The 21,550-nt window shown below is 42.3% G+C and overlaps 1 protein-coding gene across 3 annotated transcripts in view; it reads left to right on the top strand.

The window, feature by feature from the left end:
• The window catches only part of GPAT3 (glycerol-3-phosphate acyltransferase 3), a 65,558-nt gene that overhangs the window by 41,428 nt on the left and 2,580 nt on the right, over positions 1-21,550 (top strand). For all 3 annotated transcript variants that reach the window (XM_040237255.1, XM_040237256.1, XM_040237257.1), the window contains 6 exons: positions 2,534-2,627; positions 7,738-7,853; positions 11,114-11,169; positions 12,208-12,293; positions 13,374-13,502; positions 13,941-14,020. In XM_040237255.1, coding sequence (XP_040093189.1) covers positions 2,534-2,627; positions 7,738-7,853; positions 11,114-11,169; positions 12,208-12,293; positions 13,374-13,502; positions 13,941-14,020 — 561 coding nt within the window. The remainder of the gene's footprint in view (positions 1-2,533; positions 2,628-7,737; positions 7,854-11,113; positions 11,170-12,207; positions 12,294-13,373; positions 13,503-13,940; positions 14,021-21,550) is intronic.

Genomic DNA, 21,550 nt, shown 5'->3' on the forward strand with positions numbered 1-21,550 from the left:
TGCAAGGCAACTAAGCCAGCACGCCACAACTAGAGACGCCCAAGTGCTGTAACAAAGACCCAGCACAGCGCCCCCCTCCCCCTCAGGCAGTCCACTTGCAGAAAGTGAAAGTGAAGTCACTCAGTCCGACTCTTTTCGATCGTTGACTGTAGCCTACCAGGCTCCTCCCTCCATGGGATTCTCCAGGCAATACTGGAGTGGGTTGCCACTTTCTTCTCCAGGGGATCTTCCCGACCCAGGGATCAAACCCGGGTCTCCTGCATTGCAGGAAGACACTTTAACCTCTGAGCCATCAGGGAAGCCCCATGGAACATGATAAATATGTAATGACACCTAATAATTGGACATTTATGGTGTGCAGGCCTGGCCTGTGATTCTTTCTTCTAGGGTATCTCTAAGAGAAGGTGCTATTATACCATTTTATAGGTGAAGAAGTGGAAGCTCTGGGATTGGTTGTCTAGGGTCACATGCCTAATAAACGTCAGAGTTAGGTTTAGAATGGGGTTAATTAAAATTTTTTTTTTTATGGTGAACGTGATAGGGTTGTAGAATGGTGGAAAGAATGCTAGACTTTGAATTCTGAGGCTGGTTTCTAGTCTCAGCCCTGCCAGCTTCTAAAATCCCAACACTGAGCTGAAAACAGAACCTAGCTTTCTGCTTCCCTTACCCCTTCATCAGAGGGAGAAAGGTGGTAAATGAAGTCATTAGCCACATGAAGTTTGTTTTGATTGTTTTTGAATTGCTTTTCTGTAAATTCAGTTTTTTTTATACTTAATATCATTAGCTTAAAAATTCTAGGACAAACATCTCTTTTCTACTGACTAGATCTTCTTTTAAAAATTAAAAAAGATTTTATCTTTTAAAGGTTACTTTCTACTTACAGTTATTACAAAATGTTGGCTATATTCCCCTTGTTGTACATTATATCCTTGAGCTTATCTTACACCCAAGAATTTGTACTCCCCACTCCCTCACCCCCATATTGCCCTCCCCCCCTTACACTTATAACCATTGGTTTGTTCTCTGTATCTGTGTGACTGGATCTTTCTGTCTAATTTGTAGAAGGAAAACATTTCATCATTTGGCTTTGCCATGTGTTACCAACTTAAAATCCCTTTTATATTTCTAAAATTACATGACTCTTGTGATTGGGCTGTAAGTTTTGGGGTGAGAATGAGAAGAAAATGTTTTGGTAAAAGTGTGATCAAAGGAAACACCTTCTTCAGAAATTAAATGAAAATGAAATGTTAGTCACTCAGTCATGTCTGACTCTGCGATCCCATGGACTGTGGCCAACCAGCTTCCTCTGTCCATGGAAATCTCCAGGCAAGAATACTGGAGTGAGTTGCCATGCCCTCCTCCAGGGGATCCTCCTGACCCAGGGATCAAACCCTGGTCTCCTGCATTGCAGGCAGATTCTTTACTGTCTGAGCCATCAGGGAAGCCCCTTCTTCAGAAAAGGTGCTTTAATTACATAAAGAGTTGTTCACAACTTATTGTAGAATTGCTTCTAAGTTTAAGGAAAACATGCTGAAGTTGTTATGCATTTTGTTCCCTTTCTTCTCTGTTTAGGCTCAAAGAAAACTACTTTGCTTCAGTAGTGTCAAATACTGTTTAAACTTTGGGACAGAGGTCGGCAAACTAAACTATGAGCCTGTAGGCCGAATGTGGTCCGTCCTCTGGTTTTTGTAAATAAAGTTTTATTGGAATACAGCCATGCTCATTCATTTATGTATTATCTGTAGCTGCCATTGTGCCAAAACAGCAGAGTCCAGGAGTTTTGACTGGGATTGGCTGGCTTGCAAACCCTAGAGTATTTACTGTCTGGGCTTCCATAGGAAAAGTTTGCCAACTTCTGCTTTAGGGGGATAAGGCAAAGGAAACTATAGTACATTTACTCTGGATCACTCTGAAGCAACTGAAAGTGATATTTATGAAGATTGAAATAATACAAAAATACTTAGGATAAAATAAGGAAAGCTTACATATCACAAAGTTTATTAAAATGATGGAATCTTTGCATTGATAATTCAGTCTAATATTAAAAAATTTTTTTCATTCTAAAAGGATAATATGATCATTACAGAAAAGGGATATAAATATATGTAAAGGGAAAATTGTGGTCCCCCCTCCTCATATACTCTTACCCACCTCCCATCATACTGTCTAGAGACAACCCTTTTAAGATGAGCCCATATATTTGAAAGTTTCTTTTTTTTTAGTGTACTTTAAAAAACAAAATAGCATGAATTTCTCCAGGTGTATTGTGAGTTAGTTGCTCAGTGTGTCTAACTCTGCGACTCCATGGACTGTAGCCCGCCAGGCTCCTCTGTCCATGGAGTTCTCCAGGCAAGAATACTGGAGTGGGTAGCCATTTACTTCTCCGGGGGATCTTCCTGACCCAGGGATCACACCCAAGTCTCTTGCATTGCAGGTGGATTCTTTATCATCTGAACTACTGTGGAAGTTGCTTTTTTTGCAAAATAGTGGCCATTTTTCAATGTTTAGTGTTAACCACTGTATGTAATTGCAGGCAGTACAGGCCCCAGAAGGGAGGCATTTGTGTTGCCAACCATACGTCCCCAATTGATGTTTTGATCTTGACAACGGATGGGTGCTATACTATGGTAAGAAGAACTCACTGGTATTTCAAGTACTTGCATGTTCCATGGATTAGTCAGACTTTTATTTTATTTTGGCACAAATTAGAAAGTTAGTTTTATATTAGAAAGTGACTGGGTTATACTATATAAGTAAGTCTATAAATTATTAATGCCTAGTCACTTCAGTCATGTCCAGCTCTTTGTGACCCCATGGACTGTAGCCTTCCAGGCCTCTCTGTCCATGGGGATTCTCCAGGCAAGAATACTGGAGTGGGTTGCCATGCCTTCTTCCAGGGGATCTTCCCAACCCAGGGATTGAACCCAGGTCTCCTGAATTGTAGGCTGATTCTTTACCATCTGAGCCACCAGGGAAACCCATAAATTACTAATATATTTACATACATTAATAATGTATTTGCATTATTTATATTATTAATATATAATTACATGAGGAATATATAGTGCAAGAGAAAGAAAATAGTAATTATATTTAAGGTAAGAAATTAATGTACTGAAATGTAGATACACTTGAGCATGACTAGACTTTATAAAGTTGATTCCATCTTGCTTCTAGAATCCCTGCAGTGTTTAATGACACTTTAAGTGTTAAAGTCATCCTCTTTAGAGCTGTACAAATCCCTCACCAGCCAATTAATTCTTTCTCCCTTCAGGGAGTCATATGCAATTAAAAAACAAAAAAACAACCTGGCTCTTTAGTGAAGATCAAGCAAGAAAGGTTAATATTTATACCACATTGCCTTTGTCAGTTCTTGCTGACAGCCCCCAAAGAAAAGACAAAGCCTACTAAAATCAAACACCTCTAAAGACCTTTTTGTGGCATTTCTTGCATTTTTTTCAAATCTAAGGTGTTTCCAGTCAGTGGGTGTTTTCTATCACCCTGAAGAACTTGTCAAGATTTCCTCCATCTCTTTCCTGTGAGTGTCAGGTTAAATCTGGAGACTCTCTAAAGGTGTTCTTTCCTGCATGGTGGTAAATATGCCCCAAGCTGGCGTGTGAAATAGAAAGATGGCACAGGGGTCCTGAGGTGTGCTTGGTCACTATGTTGTGTCTGACTCTGCGACCTCATGGACTGTGGCCCGCCAGGCTCCTCTGTCCACGGAATTTTCCAGGCAAGAATACTGGAGTGGGTTGCCATGCCCTCCTCCAAGGGATCTTCCCAACTCAGGGATCGAACCCAGGTCTCCTGAATTGCAGGCAGATTCTTTACCACCTGAGCCACCAGGGAAGCCCGGGATTCCGAGGAGGGGAATTTCTTTTCATATCTCATGTTGGTGACTTGGGCTTCACACAGAGAACGGGTAGATTTGGATTTTTTTAATTTCACTCGTCAGCTCCAGTAACTGATAGTAGGGGTCTGGTGTGTTTTTCTGCAGAAGCATTTGAAGGGAACCTTTATTTTATTTATTTATTTAGAGATATAGTTGATGTACAATATTACAGAAGTTTCAGGCTTACACAATAGTGATTTATTGTTTTTTAAAGGTTATACTCCATTTATAGTTGTAAAGTATTGGCCCTATTCCCTGCGTTGTGCAATATGTCCTTGTAGCTTATTTATTTTCTAGATGGGAGTTTTGTACTTCTTAGTCTCCTACTCCTATGATTGATAGTCATGGTCTGGTGTGCTTTCCTGGGAAGGCAACTGAAGTGTCTGTAGGCCACCATGGAGTCCTGGTAGTTTGATTGCCCTCTTTCCGTACACACATATACCTCGGCAGGGCCGTGGTTCTCCTCTGATTGTGTGCCTGGGTCAGGATCAGGGCCTGGGGCAGGCTGAATCTGAATTCCTCCTCCTCTGGTGACTTGTGCTGAAAATCTGGTGCTCAATAAAGACGACAATGACTGGGAAAAAAAAAAAATGGTTATACATTCATTTAAGGGGGTTTCAAGACCTTTGTAAAAACTACTTTCTTATTGGCAGATATTGTCTAAAATATAAGTTCAGATATATAACTCTTGGACAACTACCTTTTAACAAGTTATAAATTTCTCTAAGTTGTGGAGCTCTTCCTGAATCTAAGGAAGCTTTAACCACCTCTCTGAAAAGACTTATGGGAATTGGTAGTTCTTGACATTTTTTAGGTTAGCAATCAGTTAGTATTTATGTATCCTTTTTTTTCAGAAAAACAATAGCATGCATTTGCTTTATACCAACAAATATTTTTATGTAGTTCCAAGATGTTTATGGATTCCAAAAAGCCCATCCAGAGACCCTCATGTTGACAGTCCTTGATAGACCCCACCCAACTCTGGGTGTATATAATAATTCCTTGCATTTAAGTGGACAAGAACGTTCACATCCATTGTAATCTTTGTGACCTTTCACATGCATTGTGACCTTCCCTGTAATCCAGAGAGGTTAGGGCTGAGATGTTTAGCTGAGAAAGCAGCTGTTTTCCTACAATACTATCTTTGTAAATTTCTTAACCAACTTGCCTAATCATGATTTTGTGTTTCTGAGACAATACTCATTCTGTGTCTTAGTCAACAAAGATTTGAGTATAACTCATTTGTGACTGAAGGCCTCAGAATTTTCTTAGAATTTTCTGTGCTTCTTGGTCATATATAATTGTCATTACGGCTTCAATATACAATTGTATAATTTACAGTATTAGCCAAGGCTTAGAAATAGAACTGCAAGCTTTGATGGGTTGAGTGATAGAAACCAAAAGCCTGTTGGATTTATTTTTTACTTTTAATTTTTTAATTGTAGTTGAATACAATGTTATGTTGGTTTCAGGTATACAATATGATGATTCATCACTTATATACATTGTGAATTGATCACCACTATATGTTTAGTATTTGTCTGTTCACCATACAAAGTAATTGCAATGTTATTGACTGTATTCCCTGTGCGGTACATCACATCCCAAGGCTTACATGTTTTGTACCTGGAAGTTGGTACTCTTAATCTCCTTCACCTATTTTGTCCTCCTCCCCATTCCTATCCTCTCTAAGCCAAGTAGATTTTTCAAATTCAGGTATTTTCCAGTAGCTCACATTATGAATAATGCTGCAGTTTAAACGTTGTGCATATGTATTTCCATTTTGTTTGGGGTGTATCTTCAGCGGAAATCCTAGAAGTGAATTACTGAGTTTAAGGATAAATGTTTGTGTAAAGTGAAGTGCAAGTATTAGTCACTCAGTTGTGTCTGCTTCTTTGCGATCCCATGGGTTGTAGGCCCCAGGCTTCTCTGTCCATGGAATTCTCCAGGCAAGAATACTGGAGTGGGTTCAGTTCAGTTCAGTTCAGTCGCTCAGTCGTGTCCGACTCTTTGTGACCCCATGAACCGCAGCACGCCAGGTCTCCCTGTCCATCACCAACTCCTGAAGTCCACCCAAACCCATGTCAGTCTAGCCGGTGATGCCATCCAACCATCTCATCCTCTGTCATCCCCTTCTCCTCCTGCCCTCAATCTTTCCCAGCATCAGGGTCTTTTCAAATGAGTCAGCTCTTCGCATCAGGTGGCCAAAGTATTGGAGTTTCAGCTTCAACATCAGTCCTTCCACAGAACATCCAGGACTGATCTCCTTTAGGATGGACTGGGTTGAATTTCCTTGCAGTCCAAGGGACTCTCAAAAGTCTTCTCCAACACCACAGTTCAAAAGCATCAGCTCTTTGGTGCTCAGCTTTCTTCACCGTCCAACTCTTCACATCCATACGTGACCACTGGAAAAACCATAACCTTGACTAGACAGACCTTTGTTGGCAAAATAATGTCTCTGCTTTTGAATATGCTGTCTAGGTTGGTCATAACTTTCCTTCCAAGGAATAAGCGTCTTTTAATTTCATGGCTGCAATCACCATCTGCAGTGTTTTTGGAGCCCAGAAAAATAGTCAGCCACTGTTTCCACTATTTTCTCATCTATTTGCCATGAAGTGATGGGACTGGATGCCATGATCTTAGTTTTCTGAATGTTGAGCTTTAAGCCAACTTTTTCACTCCCCTCTTTCACTTTTATCAAGAGGCTCTTTAGTTCTTCTTCAATTTCTGTCATAAGAGTGGTGTCATCTGCATATCTGAGGTTATTGATATTTCTCTCGGCAATCTTGATTCCAGCTTGTGTCTCTTCCAGCCCAGCGTTTCTCATGATGTACTCTGCATATAAGTTAAATAAGCAGGGTGACAATATACAGCCTTGACGTACTCCTTTTCCTATTTGGAACCAGTCTGTTGTTCCATGTCCAGTTCTAATTGTTGCTTCTGACCTGCATATAGGTTTCTCAAGAGGCAGGTCAGGTGGTCTGGTATTCCCATCTCTTTCAGAATTTTCCATAGTTTATTGTGATCCACACAGTCAAAGGCTTTGGCATAGTCAATAAAGCAGAAATAGATGTTGGTTACCATTCCCTTTTCCAGGGGATCTTCCAGACCCAGGGATTGAACTCCATTGTCCTGCATTGGAGGCAGATTCTTTACTATCTGAGCTCCAGGGAAGCTAATGTATATGTAATTTTAATAGATATTGCCAGATTTCCTCCTATGAGTGTTATAAGCTCCCCATCCCAAGCGCTGTATGAGTGCCTTGGTTCATTGTCATGCTTTTGAATCTTTGCCAGTCTGTTGGGTCTGAAATCGTATTTCAGTGTAGTTTTAATTTGTATTTCACTTACTTTGACTTAATTGGAAATCTCTACTTGTAAAAGCTATTGTAAAGCCAGTACCACAACATACTTAAAATTCAAAGGTGCTACTCAAGAACATTTTGTGCTTATATTTGGCCAGTCATGTCCTTTGAGCGTGGGCTTCCCAGGTAGTATAAAGTACTGCCTGCCAAAGCCAGAGGCAGCAGGAGATGCGGGTTCAGTTCCTAGGTCGGGAAGATTCCCTGGTGGAAGAAATGGCAACCCACTCCAGTATTCTTTCCTGGAGAATCCCATGGACAGAGGAGCCTGGCAGGCTACAGTCCATGGAGTTGCAACAGAGTGGGATACTACTGAGCCACTGAGCATGCATGCATGACCTTTGAAGAGACTAAGAAAACCTCAGTCAGTAGAAGACCAGTCTTTTCTCTGAGTGGGGAATAGGAACTTACTGGTTAAAAAAAAGAAGGCTTTTTTTGGACAGCTATGCCTTTACCTTTTTTCCATTTTCTCATGGTCTTGTAGGTTGGCCAGGTTCATGGTGGATTGATGGGAATTATTCAGAGAGCCATGGTCAAGGCTTGTCCACATGTCTGGTTTGAACGCTCAGAAATGAAAGATCGACACCTGGTTATTAAGAGGTAAGCAGTGACATTAGTTGGCATCCGTTGGGTTGGCATAAAATCTTGGCCTTCCCATCAAAGAGGGCAGCCAGTGGTACTAAAGGTTAACACTAAAACTAAGGGTTAAAACTAAAATATATGGACCTCTGTTTTGTGGTTGGCCATTTCCAGTCAGCCACCTGTCTTAACTGGATTTAAAAAATTTTGAATTCTGTAGTCATGGTGGTATAGATGATGTGATTAGAAGACCCATACATTTACATTGCCCTGACTTGGGTTCCAGTCACTGAATTTCTAAAACTGAAAATTACTACCTTGAATGTAAATAATTGGTAACAGTTGGCTGAATAAATAGATGGTTGATTAAGTATTTGCTGGATGTTATCACTTACACGCATCTAGAGATTGACAGGCAAAAAGGCAAACTGGTTGTCTGAAGAGGCCTTACAGATAGCTGAGAAAAGAAGAGAAGTGAAAGGCAAAGGAGAAAAGGAAAGCTATAAGCATCTGAATGCAAAGTTCAAAGAATAGCAAGGAGAGATAAGAAAGCCTTCCTCAGCAATCAATGCAAGGAAATAGAGGAAAACAACAGAATGGGAAAGACTAGATTTCTTTAAGAAAATTAGAGATACCAGGGGAACATATCATGCAAAGATGGGCTCGATAAAGGACAGAAATGGTATGGACCTAACAGAAGCAGAAGATGTTAAGAAGAGGTGGCAAGAATACACAGAAGAACTGTACAAAAAAGCCCTTAATGATCCAGATAACCACGAATGGTGTGATCACTCACCTAGAGGCAGACATCCTGGAATGTGAAGTCAAGTGGGCCTTAGGAAGCATCACTACGAACAAAGCTAGTGGAGGTGATGGAATTCCAGCTGAGCTATCTCAAATCCTAAAAGATTGTGCTGTGAAGGTGCTGCACTCACTATGCCAGCAAATTTGGAAAACTCAGCAGTGGCCACAGGACTGGAAAAGATCAGTTTTCATTCCACTCCCAAAGAAAGGCAATGCCAAAGAATGCTCAAACTACTGCACAATTGCACTCATCTCACAGGCTAGCAAAGTAATGCTCAAAATTCTCCAAGCCAGGCTTCAGCAATATGTGAACTGTGAACTTCCAGATGTTCAAGCTGGATTTAGAAAAGACAGAGGAACCAGAGATCAAATTGCCAACAACCACTGGATCATTGAAAAAGCAAGAGAGTTCCAGAAAAACATCTAATCTGGCTTTATTGATTATGCCAAAGCCTTTGACTGTGTGGATCACAACAAACTGGGGAAAATTCGGAAAGAGATGGGAATACCAGACCACCTGACCTCCCTCCTGAGAAATCTGTATGCAGGTCAAGAAGCAACAGTTAGAATGGGACATGGAGCAACAGACTGGTTCCAAATTGGGAAAGAAGTAGATTGTCAAGGCTGTAGATTGTCACCCTGTTTATTTAACTTATATGCAGAGTACATCAAGTGGAATGCCCAGCTGGATGAAGCACAAGCTGGAATCAAGATTGCCAGGAGAAATATCAATAACCTCAGATATGCAGATGAGACCACACTTATGGCAGAAAGCGAAGAAGAAATAAAGAGCCTTTTGATGAAAGTGAAAGAGGAGAGTGAAAAAGTTGATTTCAAACTCAACTTTCAAAAAACTAAGATCATGACATCTGGTCCCATCACTTCATGGCAAGTAGGTGAGGAAACAGTGGAAACAGGGAGAAACTTTTTTCTAGGGCTCCAAAATCACTGTAGATTGTGACTGCAGCCATGAAATTAAAAGACGCTTGCTTCTTGGAAGAAAAGCTATGACCAACCTAGAAAGTGAAAAAAGAAAGTGAAAGTTCGTCACTTTCGTCATGAAAAGTGTCCGACTCTTTGTGACCCCATGGATTATATAGTCCGTGGAATTCTCCAGGGCAGAATACTGGAATGGGTAGCCTTTCCCTTCTTCAGGGTATCTTCCCAGCCCAGGGATCGAACCCAGGTCTCCTGCATTGCAGGTGGATTCTTTAGCAGCTGAGCCACAACCAACCTAGACATCATATTAAAAAGCAGAGTCATTATTTAACGACAAAGGTCCATCTGGTCAAAGCTATGGTTTTTCCAGTAGTCAGGTATGGATGTGAGAGTTGGACCGTAAAGCTGAGCCCCGAAGAATTGATGATTTTGAACTGTGGTGTTGGAGAAGACTCTTGAGAGTCCCTTGGATTGCAAGGAGATCAAACCAGTCATTCCTATAGGAAATCAGATCTGACTATTCATTGGAATGACTGATGCTGAAGCTGAACCTCCAAGTACTTTGGACATTTGATGCGAAGAGTTGTCTCATTGGAAAAGACTCTGATGCTGGGAAAGATTGAAGGCAGGAGGAGAAGGGGATGGCAGAGGATGAGATGGTTGGATGGCATCACCGACTTGATGGATATGAGTTTGAGCAAGCTCTGGGAGTTGGTGATGGACAGAGAGGCCTGGCACGCTGCAGTAGTCCTTGGGATCGCAAAAAGTTGGACACGACTGAGCAACTGAATTGAACTGAAAGGCAGACAGAGCTAGCACTCTTTATGGAACAGGAGAGGGAACTTCTGGGTCTTGGAGTGGAGTTAAGCCACCAGAAACCTTTGTTTGAAGCAGCTTTTTGCCTGAGACCTTTAACTGGAGGCACTCAAGTCATTGCTTCTGTAAATATGATGGTGGGCTATGCTTTTAAGAGTGAAATGGCATGTACCTATTGAAATGTCTTTAAGATTAGAGAACTGTTCCCTGTCTTGTGATTGTTGAGCAGTGGTGTACATGCTGGCAGTTGCCATCATCTGTCTATCTCAGCTTTGCTAGCTCTTAATCCTTGTTTAGAAAGGGACCAACTTGAGTTTATTTCCTTTCTCTTCTCCTTATTGCTTTACAATTATATTTGTGTTAGTAGAGAGTAAAGAATACCAAAGAGAGATTGGGATTGATGTATGTACACTACCATGTGTAGAATCGCTAGTGGGAAGTTGCTGTGTAGCACAGGGAGCTTAGCTCAGTGCTGAGTGATGACCTAGAAGGGTCGGATGGGGGTAGGGTGGGAGGGAGGCTCAAGAGGGAGGGGATATATGGATACTTACAGCTGATTCACATTGTGGTACAGCAGAAATTAACACAATATTGTAAAGCAACTATATACCAATTAAAAAAAATTTGCATGATTTACTGAACCTAAAGGAAAAGATACCAAAGAGGATTCCCACCTCTCTCTTTTCGAAGGTATAATTTAGATCCTTTATTTTTCTTCACAGACTAAAAGAACATATTGCTCATAAGAAAGAATTACCCATATTAATCTTTCCTGAAGGTGAGAAGTGGTATTGCTTACCAAGCTATGGTTGATAACAACAGGTACCCAAAGTATATGGGGAGCTGGATTGTTCTGGAGCTGGCATTCTTAGTCCAGATTTCTGTTGTCCTTTAGGAAAGGCATGGCCTCTCTGAACCAGTAATTCGCTGCTTTCTTATGAGGTTTGATGGAAGTCATGGTACCTTTTTGATCTCAGAACTTGTTTCTGGGTAATAAAGTTTGATGGACTTCCCTGGTGGTTCAGATGGTGAAGAATCTGCCTGCAATGCAGGAGACTCAGGTTCGATCCCTGGGTTGGGAAGATCCTCTGGAGAAGGAAATGGCAACCCACTCCAGTATTCTTGGCTGGAGAATTCCATGGACAGAGGAGCCTGGCGGTTACAGTCCATGGGGCCCCAAAGAGTTGGACATGACTGACTAACAATTTCACTTTTGATGAACTTAGATAGGTATTGTCCATAACTTTATAAAGGTTCTTATTTTAAAATATATTGAAGTTGCCATCTGTTGTGAAGAAATTGTATCTCTAGAGTAGTCAAAATAAAGTAAAATTTGTTGTTAAACCTGCTTGCTGCTGCTGCTGCTGCTAAGTCGCTTCAGTCGTGTCTGACCATGTGCGACCCCATAGACGGCGGCCCACTAGGCTCCCCCGTCCCTGGGATTCTCCAGGCAAGAACGCTGGAGTGGGTTGCCATTTCCTTCTCCAAAGCATTAAAGCGAAAAGTGAAAGTGAAGTCACTCTTCGTGACCCCATGGACTGCAGCCTTCCAGGGTCCTCCGCCCATGGGATTTTCCAGGCAAGAGTACTGGAGTGGGTAGCCATTTCTGTCTCTAGTTAAACCTGCTTAAAACTGTTGAATTACTACTACTTAAACAGGAGTTAATTTGTAAAATGATAGCATTTAAAATATCTGTAATTTTTAAAAACTCTGTAATTCTGATGTAACCTGAATATTTTAAATTATCTGTAACAAAATATTTCCTTTTTAAATTGACTGCTTTAAAAAATTTCACTCCCTACCGATAACCTTATAGGAACTTGTATCAATAATACTTCAGTCATGATGTTTAAAAAAGGAAGCTTTGAAATTGGAGGAACCATCCATCCAGTTGCCATTAAGGTAAGACAGATTATCCACTCTCACACCCCTCCCTGCCAAAGACAGTGACTTGGTCACTTTATTTTGATATAATTTCAAACTTAAGATTTGCAAAATATGGAATACTTGTGTGCTCTTTGCTTCCCTAGTTGCTCAGATGGTAAAGAATCTTCCTGCAATGCAGGAGACAAGAGTTCAATCCCTGAGTCAGGAGGATCCCCTGGGGAAGGAAGTGGCAACCCCCGGCAGTATTCTTGCCTGGACAATTCCATGGACAGTGGAGGCTCATGGGCTACACAGTTCATGGGGTCACAAAGATTTGGGCACGACTGAGCGTGTGCTCTTTATTCATATCCACCTGTTGTTTACATTTGGCCCATTTGCTTGATCCCTTTTTCTGTCTATTGATATGGATATAGGTATGTAGCGGTAGGGGGATACTATGTGCCAAGCCAGTGTCTGCCTACTGAGGACACTGTGATAAGCAATCAGATACTGTTCCTACTTTCACCCACCTTCCAGTGAAGTGGGTAGACAGATATTTAAGAATCATGTCAATAACCCTCCAGTCTAAGTGCTCTGAGGCTCTAGTCAGGGGAGTTGCCTGGCCTGGTTTATTCTTTATTTTGTTTCTTTTCTTTTGTTAAAAGTTTCATTGGAATATAGTTGATTTACAGGCTGTGTTTCAGGTGTTCCGCAAAGTGAATCCACTCAGTTATACATATATCCAGTCTTTTAGATTCTTTTTCCATATAGGCTGTTACAGAGTATTGAGTAGACTTCCCTGTGCTATATAGTAGGTCCTTATTAGTTATCTGTTTTATATATATAGTAGTGTGTTTATGTCAATCTCAGTCTCCCAATTTATCCGTTCCCCTCCTTTACCCGCTGGTAACCATAGGTTGTTTTCTACATCTTGTTTGCTCTTTGGATCCTTTACTTTACTTTTACTTTGCTTTACTTTGGATCAAGTAAAGTAGCTTCTTTTTTTTTGGAGGTGGGCAGGTCTGATAGATGTTTGGCCTATCACGTACTGGCATGTAGAAGAGAAGCTGCCATTTAATTCCTAACTAGAATGCATTTTCTTTTCTCTTTTCTCAGTACAATCCTCAGTTTGGTGATGCGTTTTGGAACAGTAGTAAATACAACATTGTGAGCTACCTGCTTCGAGTGATGACCAGCTGGGCCATCGTCTGTGATGTGTGGTACATGCCCCCCATGACCAGAGAGGTATTGCATAGATAACAGGTGCTTTATCTAATTAGGTGACGGCATCAGTTGAAGTTGGACTTTCTGCTTTCTCAGCAAAAGAGTCATTAAAAAAAAATGTATCTAGCACTCTGCAAAGTCACGCTGGTTTTAGATCAGGAGAATTCTTTTCCATAATAGTTTTTACCATTGTTGTTGGTCCTACAGATACTGTAGAATGTTGTATCTTGAATAAGTCTAGTAAAGAGCATAATATATATATGTGATAAAGATATTAAACAAAAACAGCACTGCCTTTTCTTGATGGACAAATGATATTTGCTATAATTCAGAATAGAGCATATTTGAGTTAAAAATGTGAACATCATACTTTAAAACAAATCTAAGTAATTGTGAGACATTTGAAAGCATTGTTTGAGAACTCTGTCTTCAGGGTGTACTGGTAATTTTTTATTCCAGGAAGGAGAAGACGCAGTCCAGTTTGCTAACAGGGTTAAGTCTGCTATTGCTGTACAAGGAGGATTGACTGAGCTTCCTTGGTAAGAAATTTTTCAGAAGTATTATTACTTAAAAAAAGAGGTGTCATTTATTATGCTTGTTAGCTGGAGGTTTAGCTGACATTGATAGTGGTTTATACAGCATAACGATGGTTGAAATAAGATAGAATTTTACTTCATCATAGGCAGCCTAGACTGTATAACAGCTCATTTTGTATTGATCTTCCATCCTCAGTATGGTCCAAGACAACTGCCCAGTGAGTACAATAACATGACTAGCAGGGAAGAACTGAAACAAGAAGGATGCATTCATGTGTTTAAGAGCAAAAGCTGGAAGTTGGACATACCACTCCCACTTCTATCTGTTGACGCGAACTCAAGTCACGTGATAACACCTTGCTGCAGAGGAGGCTCAGAAATGTAGTCTTCGTTCTGCTTGGCCACGATAGTGGCTCAGTCATGCCCGACTCTTTGCAACCCCGTGAACTGGGCTTGCCAGGCTCCTCTGTCCATGTGATTCTCCAGGCACGAGTACTGGAGTGGGTTGCCATTTCTTTCTCCAGGGGATCTTCCCGACCCAGGGATCAAACCCGGGTCTCCTGCATTGCAGGCAGACTCTGTACTGTCAGAGCCACCAGGGAACCTCCTGCTTGGCCATAGGTTTAGCTAAAATTTAGAGATCTTTCACTGAAGAAGAAAGTGGGATTGGATTTGAGGGAAATGGATCTTTGAAGCAGGGGGCAACTTACAAACTTGTTTTTATTTATCTCCAGCTGTAATTATATTAAAGAAAACTTAAAAACTTGACAGGAAATAAGTGAAATATTTTAAGTATGGATATCTATGGCTTTAGTTTTGTGTTTTGTTTTTTTTTTTAAGAAAGAATATAAGTGAGAATATTAATCTGATCAGGCTGCCAGAACAAGCTCCCATAGACTGGGTGGCTTAAACAACAGAAATTTATTTTGTCACAGTGCTGAAGGCTAGAAGCTCTCTGGTGTGTCTTCTTACACGGGCACTGTTCCTGTCTTGAGGGCCCATCCCTGATGACCTCATCCGTACCTAACTGGCTCCCCAAAGCTCCATCTCCAAATACTGTATTATTGAAGGTTAGGGCTTCAGTACCTGAATTTTGGGGGGCACATGCAAACATTTAGCCTGTGTCACTGAGGGTTAAATATCCCTAGATTATAATGGGAGATTAAATTTGTATATACACACATTGTATTAGCATATTTAGCACAAAAACAGCCCATTCGTTAAGTCCTGTGCGTTTAATAAAGTCCCTGCTATCTATCTATTTGGTGTTTTGAAAACACTTGACATGAGAAGTTCACTAGAGGCAATTTTGGGAGTGTCTTGGAGCAGGACGTGGCTAACCAAGTCAGGCTGTCAGCTATGCAGCCAAAACGTTCTGAAGCGGCAGAGGGACCCAGAACTGCTTAGGGATTAAGCCTATGGAAGAAGGGCTGCCTGGATTCGTATATACCCTTTAATGCAAGGGTGGAGGATATCTCTAAAATAATTTCATCAATTCACGTATCTTGAACACAACTAATTTCACCCAGGAAAGTCTAATTAACAAGCCACTACCTTCTGCAGTGAAAACCCATTTCTAAATTCACTATGCTAATTAACAAAGCTTGGAAACTTGATGGGAGATCAAGATAGTGGAAGCCTTATAGTGGCACCTCTGGAGGGTGGCCTTCTGATTGAATGCCTGGCTGACTGCTCTGGGGCTATGAGTTCTTGATTGAGGGCAACTCCCTGAACTATGGTTAAGATAGGTTAGGACTAACATTCTTATTACACTCTCTAAACTGGAATATGTGAAACTAAATTGCAGACATCCTACTGAAACCAGGTGACCCAGAGTGGGACTTCAGTCCACGTGGCTGGGACTTGAACCCCGCCTAAACCTAGATTGGGGCTCGAGCCCACGGTCTTTTAACTAGAATCACTCACCTGATGTCTGGGGTTACTGAGGCTCAGGTACTTTGTGTCTCAGTGCAGAAGAAATTCAGTAAGAGGCAAAAAGTAGATATGTTACTATAGGACAGTTGGGGAAATGCAAACAGGTGGGTTGCCTGTCCCACGATTTAAGTGGTCTACAATTTTATAATCAAAGGAAAATGAAGGAGAGGAAAAGACTGTCTTCTCTGAGTAGAGGTCAGGCTTACATCATTAGCGCCTCCTTTGTATTGGGCAGGAGAGTGTCTGACCCTACGAGGTCAAACTGGGACTGTCATAGCTTATTCAAAGCAGTAGAAGGGTGGTCATGTTTTTCTTTTACCTAGTGACCTGGGGAATATCTCATGCTTTTTATTTATGGCTTTATAGCAAAACAAGCCTGCTTCATGCCATGATAATCCCATATTTTCTTGAGCAATCATTAACTTACAGTGGTCTCCCCAAATTTCCTAAGTTTCCCTATCTATAGTCCCATACTGAGACCTTCACAACTACCTGTTGTTGTTTAGTCCCTCAGTCATGTCTGACTCTTTGTGATCCCACAAACTGCAGCACTCCAGTCTTCCCTGTCCCTCCCCATCTCCCAGAATTTGCTCAAACTCATGTCCATTGAGTTGGCGATGCCAACCAACAATCTCATTCTCTGTCGCCCCCTTCTTCTCCTGCCCTCAGTCTTTCCCAGCATGAGGGTTTTTTCCAATGAGTCAGCTCTTTGCATCAGGTGACCAAAGTATTGGGGCATATTCAGGGTTGATTTCCTTTAGGATTGACTGGTTTGATCTCCTGCAGTCCAAGGGACTCTCACGAGTCTTTTCTAGCACCACAATTTGAAAGCATCAATTCTTTGGTGCTCAGCCTTCTTCATGGTTCAACTCTGATATTTGTACATGACTACTGGAAAAACCGTATCTTTGACTAGATGGACCTTTCTTGAGCAATCAGTCTCCCAAAGTTTCCTCGGATTCTGTATCTATCTATAGTCCCCTGCTGGGACCTTTACAACTACCTGTACAAGTATCCTATTCTATCCTTATCACTGCCATCACGAAATGAACAGGCTTACCAATGCTCCAGTTTACAGATGTCTTAGTGACCCATGTTCATACGTATAACTGGCTTCCTCTTCCTCGTCGATTGTTTTCTATTCTTTATCCCCCATCCTTTTATTTGACATCCTAACCCTGTTCCTGCCCTGAAGCCATTATGAAAAGCTTAGAGCTTTGGATCTATAGCCTCAGATACCAAGACAAGGAAGAAAGCCTTGAGAAACAAAAAGAGCCTAAGGGAGTTAGCTCCAGGACAGACTGTCCTCAGCCAGATTGGCTTGAACAGAAAGGCAGAAATGATCCTCATAGTTTTAAAATTGCCTTTTATCAGGCTACATGCAGTTTTATAACAAAGAAAGTTACTTTTAATTACCTAGACTCTTTTAAAAGAAAATAAGTTCACTGCCTTTCCGGTTGTATTTGTCATTCATCTGTTGGGTATGAATTAACATGTCTAGATTCCCCCCACTAGATTAAATGAGAACTTAATTGAAACATCTTTTCAAAAATTATTAGGTGACTATTTTTTCAATTTATTGATTTATTTATTTTTGGCTCTGTTGGCTCGTTGCCGCATGTGGGCTTTCTTTAGTTGTGGTGAGTAGGGGATCTCTCTAGTTGCAGGGCATGAATTTCTCATTGCAGTGGCTTCTCTTGTTGCAGATGTCAATTAAAAAAGATGCACTACGTGAGAGTTGCAAGTTAAGTTTTATTTAGGGTGAAATGAGGACTCTAGCCCAGGAGACAGCACCTCAGACTGCTCTGAGAGACTACTCCAAAGAGGTAGTGGGGGAAGGTCAATATCTAAGATTTTGGTGAATCAAGCACTTTACGAAAGGTTTCCTGCTCGTCATGAAGAGCTGATGTCATCATGAAGGGACTTCTAGATTTTCTAGATATGAAAAGATGTAAAGATTGGGATCATGAAATCAGTTCCTGAAAATGTGTAACTATCTAAAGGCCTGTTCTGTCAGATTCCGTGGAGCACAGAGTGCCTCACCGTCCACCCTAAACTCCCTGAGGGGTTGTTGAGTGTCAACAGCTGCAGCAGCACAGGATTCAGGCTCCTCAGAGGCAGATGGCAAATGCTCTTGTTGTTCACTTCAGTTCAGTTCAGTCGCTCAGTCGTGTCCGACTCTGCGACCCCATGAATTGCAGCACACCAGGTCTCCCTGTCCATCACCAACTCCCGGAGTTCACCCAAACCCATGTCCATCGCGTCGGTGATGCCATCCAGCCATCTCATCCTCTGTTGTCCCCTTCTCCTCCTGCCCCCAATCCCTCCCAGCATCAGAGTCTTTTCCAATGAGTCAGTTCTTCACATGAGGTGGCCAAAGTACTGGAGTTTCAGCTTTAGGATCAGTCCTTCCAAAGAACACCTAGGACTGATCTCCTTTAGAATGGACTGGTTGGATCTCCTTGCAGTCCAAGGGACTCTCAAGAGTCTTCTCCAACACCTCAGTTCAAAAGCATCAATTCTTCGGCGCTCAGCTTTCTTCACAGTCCAACTCTCACATCCATACGTGACCACAGGAAAAACCATAGCCTTGACTAGATGGACCTTTGTTGGCAAAGTAATGTCTCTGCTTTTGAATATGCTGTCTAGGTTGGTCATAACGTTCCTTCCAAAGAGTAAGCGTCTTTTAATTTCATGGCTGCAGTCACCATCTGCAGTGATTTTGGAGCCCCCAAAAAATAGTCTGACGCTGTTCCCACTGTTTCCCCATCTATTTGCCATGAAGTGATGGGACCAGATGCCATGATCTTCGTTTTCTGAATATTGAGCTTTAAGCCAACTTTTTCGCTCTCCTCTTTCACTTTCATCAAGAGGCTCTTTAGCTCCTCTTCACTTTCTGCCATAAAGGTGGTGTCATCTGCATAACTGAGGTGACTGATATTTCTCCCTGCGATCTTGATTCCAGCCTGTGTTTCTTCCAGCCAGTGGCAGATGCTCTTGGCAAGAGCCGGTCTGTAGTTGAGACAGAGGACGGGCTCTAGGCACACAGACTTCAGTAGTTGTAGCACATGGGCTCAGTAGGTCAGTGCACGGCTTAGCTGCCCCTCAGTATGTGGGATCCTCCCAGACCGGGGATTTAACCTGTGTCCCCTGCATTGACAGGTGGGTTTTTAACCACTGGATCACCAGGGAAGTCCTCAATTGTATCATCTTAAACTGGCTTTTATATTTAGCTGCTGCCCTCTGTAATAACTAAGATCTCCTGCCATTGCAAAGGGGAATTGAATAAAACTTTGAAGTCTCTAGGGGGTGATGAGTCACAGTTGGAGTGCTTAGAGCAGTGGCTCAGAGGGTAAAGCGTCTGCCTGCAATGCGGGAGACCCAGGTTCTATCCCTGCAACGCGGGAGACCCAGGTTCTATCCCTGGCAATGCGGGAGACCCAGGTTCTATCCCTGCAACGCGGGAGACCCAGGTTCTATCCCTGGCAATGCAGGAGACCCAGGTACTATCCCTGCAATGCGGGAGACCCAGGTTCTATCCCTGCAATGCGGGAGACCCAGGTTCTATCCCTGCAATGCGGGAGACCCAGGTTCTATCCCTGCAATGCAGGAGACCCAGGTTCTATCCCTGGGGCAGGAAGATCCCCTGCAGAGGGAAATGGAACCCCACTCCAGTACTCTTGCCTGGAAAATTCCATGGATGGAGGAACCTGGTAGGCTACAGCCCATGGGATCCCAAAGAGTTGGACCCCACTGAATGACTTCACTTTCACTTTATTTAGAAAGGAGATGCTCAGGATTTTCAAGGACAGATGTCGCTAAAGTGATTTGTTGCCTATTTTGGCCTGGACCTCAGAAAAGGAGGAATGGCCTTTCCTCTGGCTCTCCCTCCCTTTCTTAGTTCTTACCAACCAAGCTGGATGGCATCACCAACTCGATGGACATGAGTCTGAGTAAGCTCTGGGAATTGGTGATGGACAGAGAAGCTGGGCGTGCTGCAGTCCATGGTGTCACAAAGAGTCGGACATAACTGAGCAACTGAACTGAATTGGTAACTCAGCTGGTAAAGAATCTGCCTACAATGCAGGAAACCCTGGTTCGATTCCTGTGTCAGGAAGATCCCCTGAAGATGGGATAGGCTACCCACTCCAGTATTCTTGGGCTTTCCTAGTGGCTCAGACAGTAAAGAATCCGCCTGCAGTGTGGGAGACCTGAGTTTGATCCCTGGGTTGGAAAGATCCCCTGGAGGAGGGGATGGCAACCCACTCCAGTATTCTTGCCTGGAGAATCCCCATGGACAGAGAAGCCTGGTGGGCTACAGTCCATGGGGTCACAAAGAATTGGACTTGAGTGAGCCACTAAGCACCGCACACATTGCTTTTATGTGAATTCTGAGTAGTAAGAACTAAGAAAGGGAGGGAGAGCCAGAGGAAAGGCCATTCCTCCTTTTCTGAGGTCCAGGCCAAAACAGGCAACAAGTCAGTTAGCAACATCTCTCCTTGAGCAGCCAAAACACGCAACAGGTCAGTTAACCAACATCTTTCCTTGAGCAGATGTTGAGTGGTACCAGGGAAGCCCCTAAATGCTATGTATAGTGAGAAGCATCTCCTGTGGATAAAAGAGGCTCTTGTGAACAATTCTGGAGGTCTCATGACAACTTCTAACCTTATTTCATGGAAATTTCCTACAGCTGACCCCCTGGAAGATTTGTGGGGCAAAGTCCATTTTTAAAGTTCAGGACTTCGTAGTGGACCATGTCTTAGTTTTGACTCTAGAGGCCTGAACGTTACAGCGTACTCAGGCTGCCTTCTGTTTGTAGGTCAAGTTCTGTCTTCATGGCATTGAGTTCACTGGCTAACCTGTGAAACACCCATCATCATTAGAGAGCACTTGGTAAACATTCGTACTTAGCTGGGTTAAAATTAAACAGGCAGAGTATAAAGTAAGCACTTTCTTGGTCCATGGTCTCCTGGGAATTAAAATCTAAAGTATGAGATTAGGAGAGAGTGGATCCAGATAATCCAGTCTTCTTCTAGGTCTTCCAACTTGTTTCTTTGTATTGTCAAAAGGAGGAAAGACATACACAATCCTTTTAACTTTGGCAGGTCTGATTTTTACAACCCTGGAGAGAGTTCAAAGATTCATAGGCTCTGAATTAAGGAATGCTGCTTACATAGGCACTGTGATTGGTTGAATGCCATTTATGTTTTTGTTGCTTGTTTTATTTATTTTTAGTCTCGTTTGGAATATGGAAGATTATCAATACTTACAATAGAGCACTTTGAATCAAAACATGACTTGTTAGACACAGGATTAGATTTGAATCATGAGCACATTTCTTGTTGAGGAATTTACCCCACCCCCACCCCCACACATAGCACCTTCATCATTTCTTATATGTGTATTTATAGTGAGACCAGGGAAGCCCAGTAACTCAGATGTTAAATCATCCGCCTGGAATGCAGGAGACCTGGGTTTGATACCTGGGTCAGGAAGATCCCCTGGAGAAGGAAATGGCAACCCACTCCAGTGTTCTTGCCTGGAGAGTCCCATGGACAGAGGAGCCTGGTGGGCTACAGTCCGTGGGGTTGCAAAGAG

This window comes from Oryx dammah, unplaced genomic scaffold (genome assembly GCF_014754425.2).
Source record: "Oryx dammah isolate SB20612 unplaced genomic scaffold, SCBI_Odam_1.1 HiC_scaffold_3, whole genome shotgun sequence".
In the NCBI taxonomy this organism is placed as follows: domain Eukaryota; kingdom Metazoa; phylum Chordata; class Mammalia; order Artiodactyla; family Bovidae; genus Oryx; species Oryx dammah.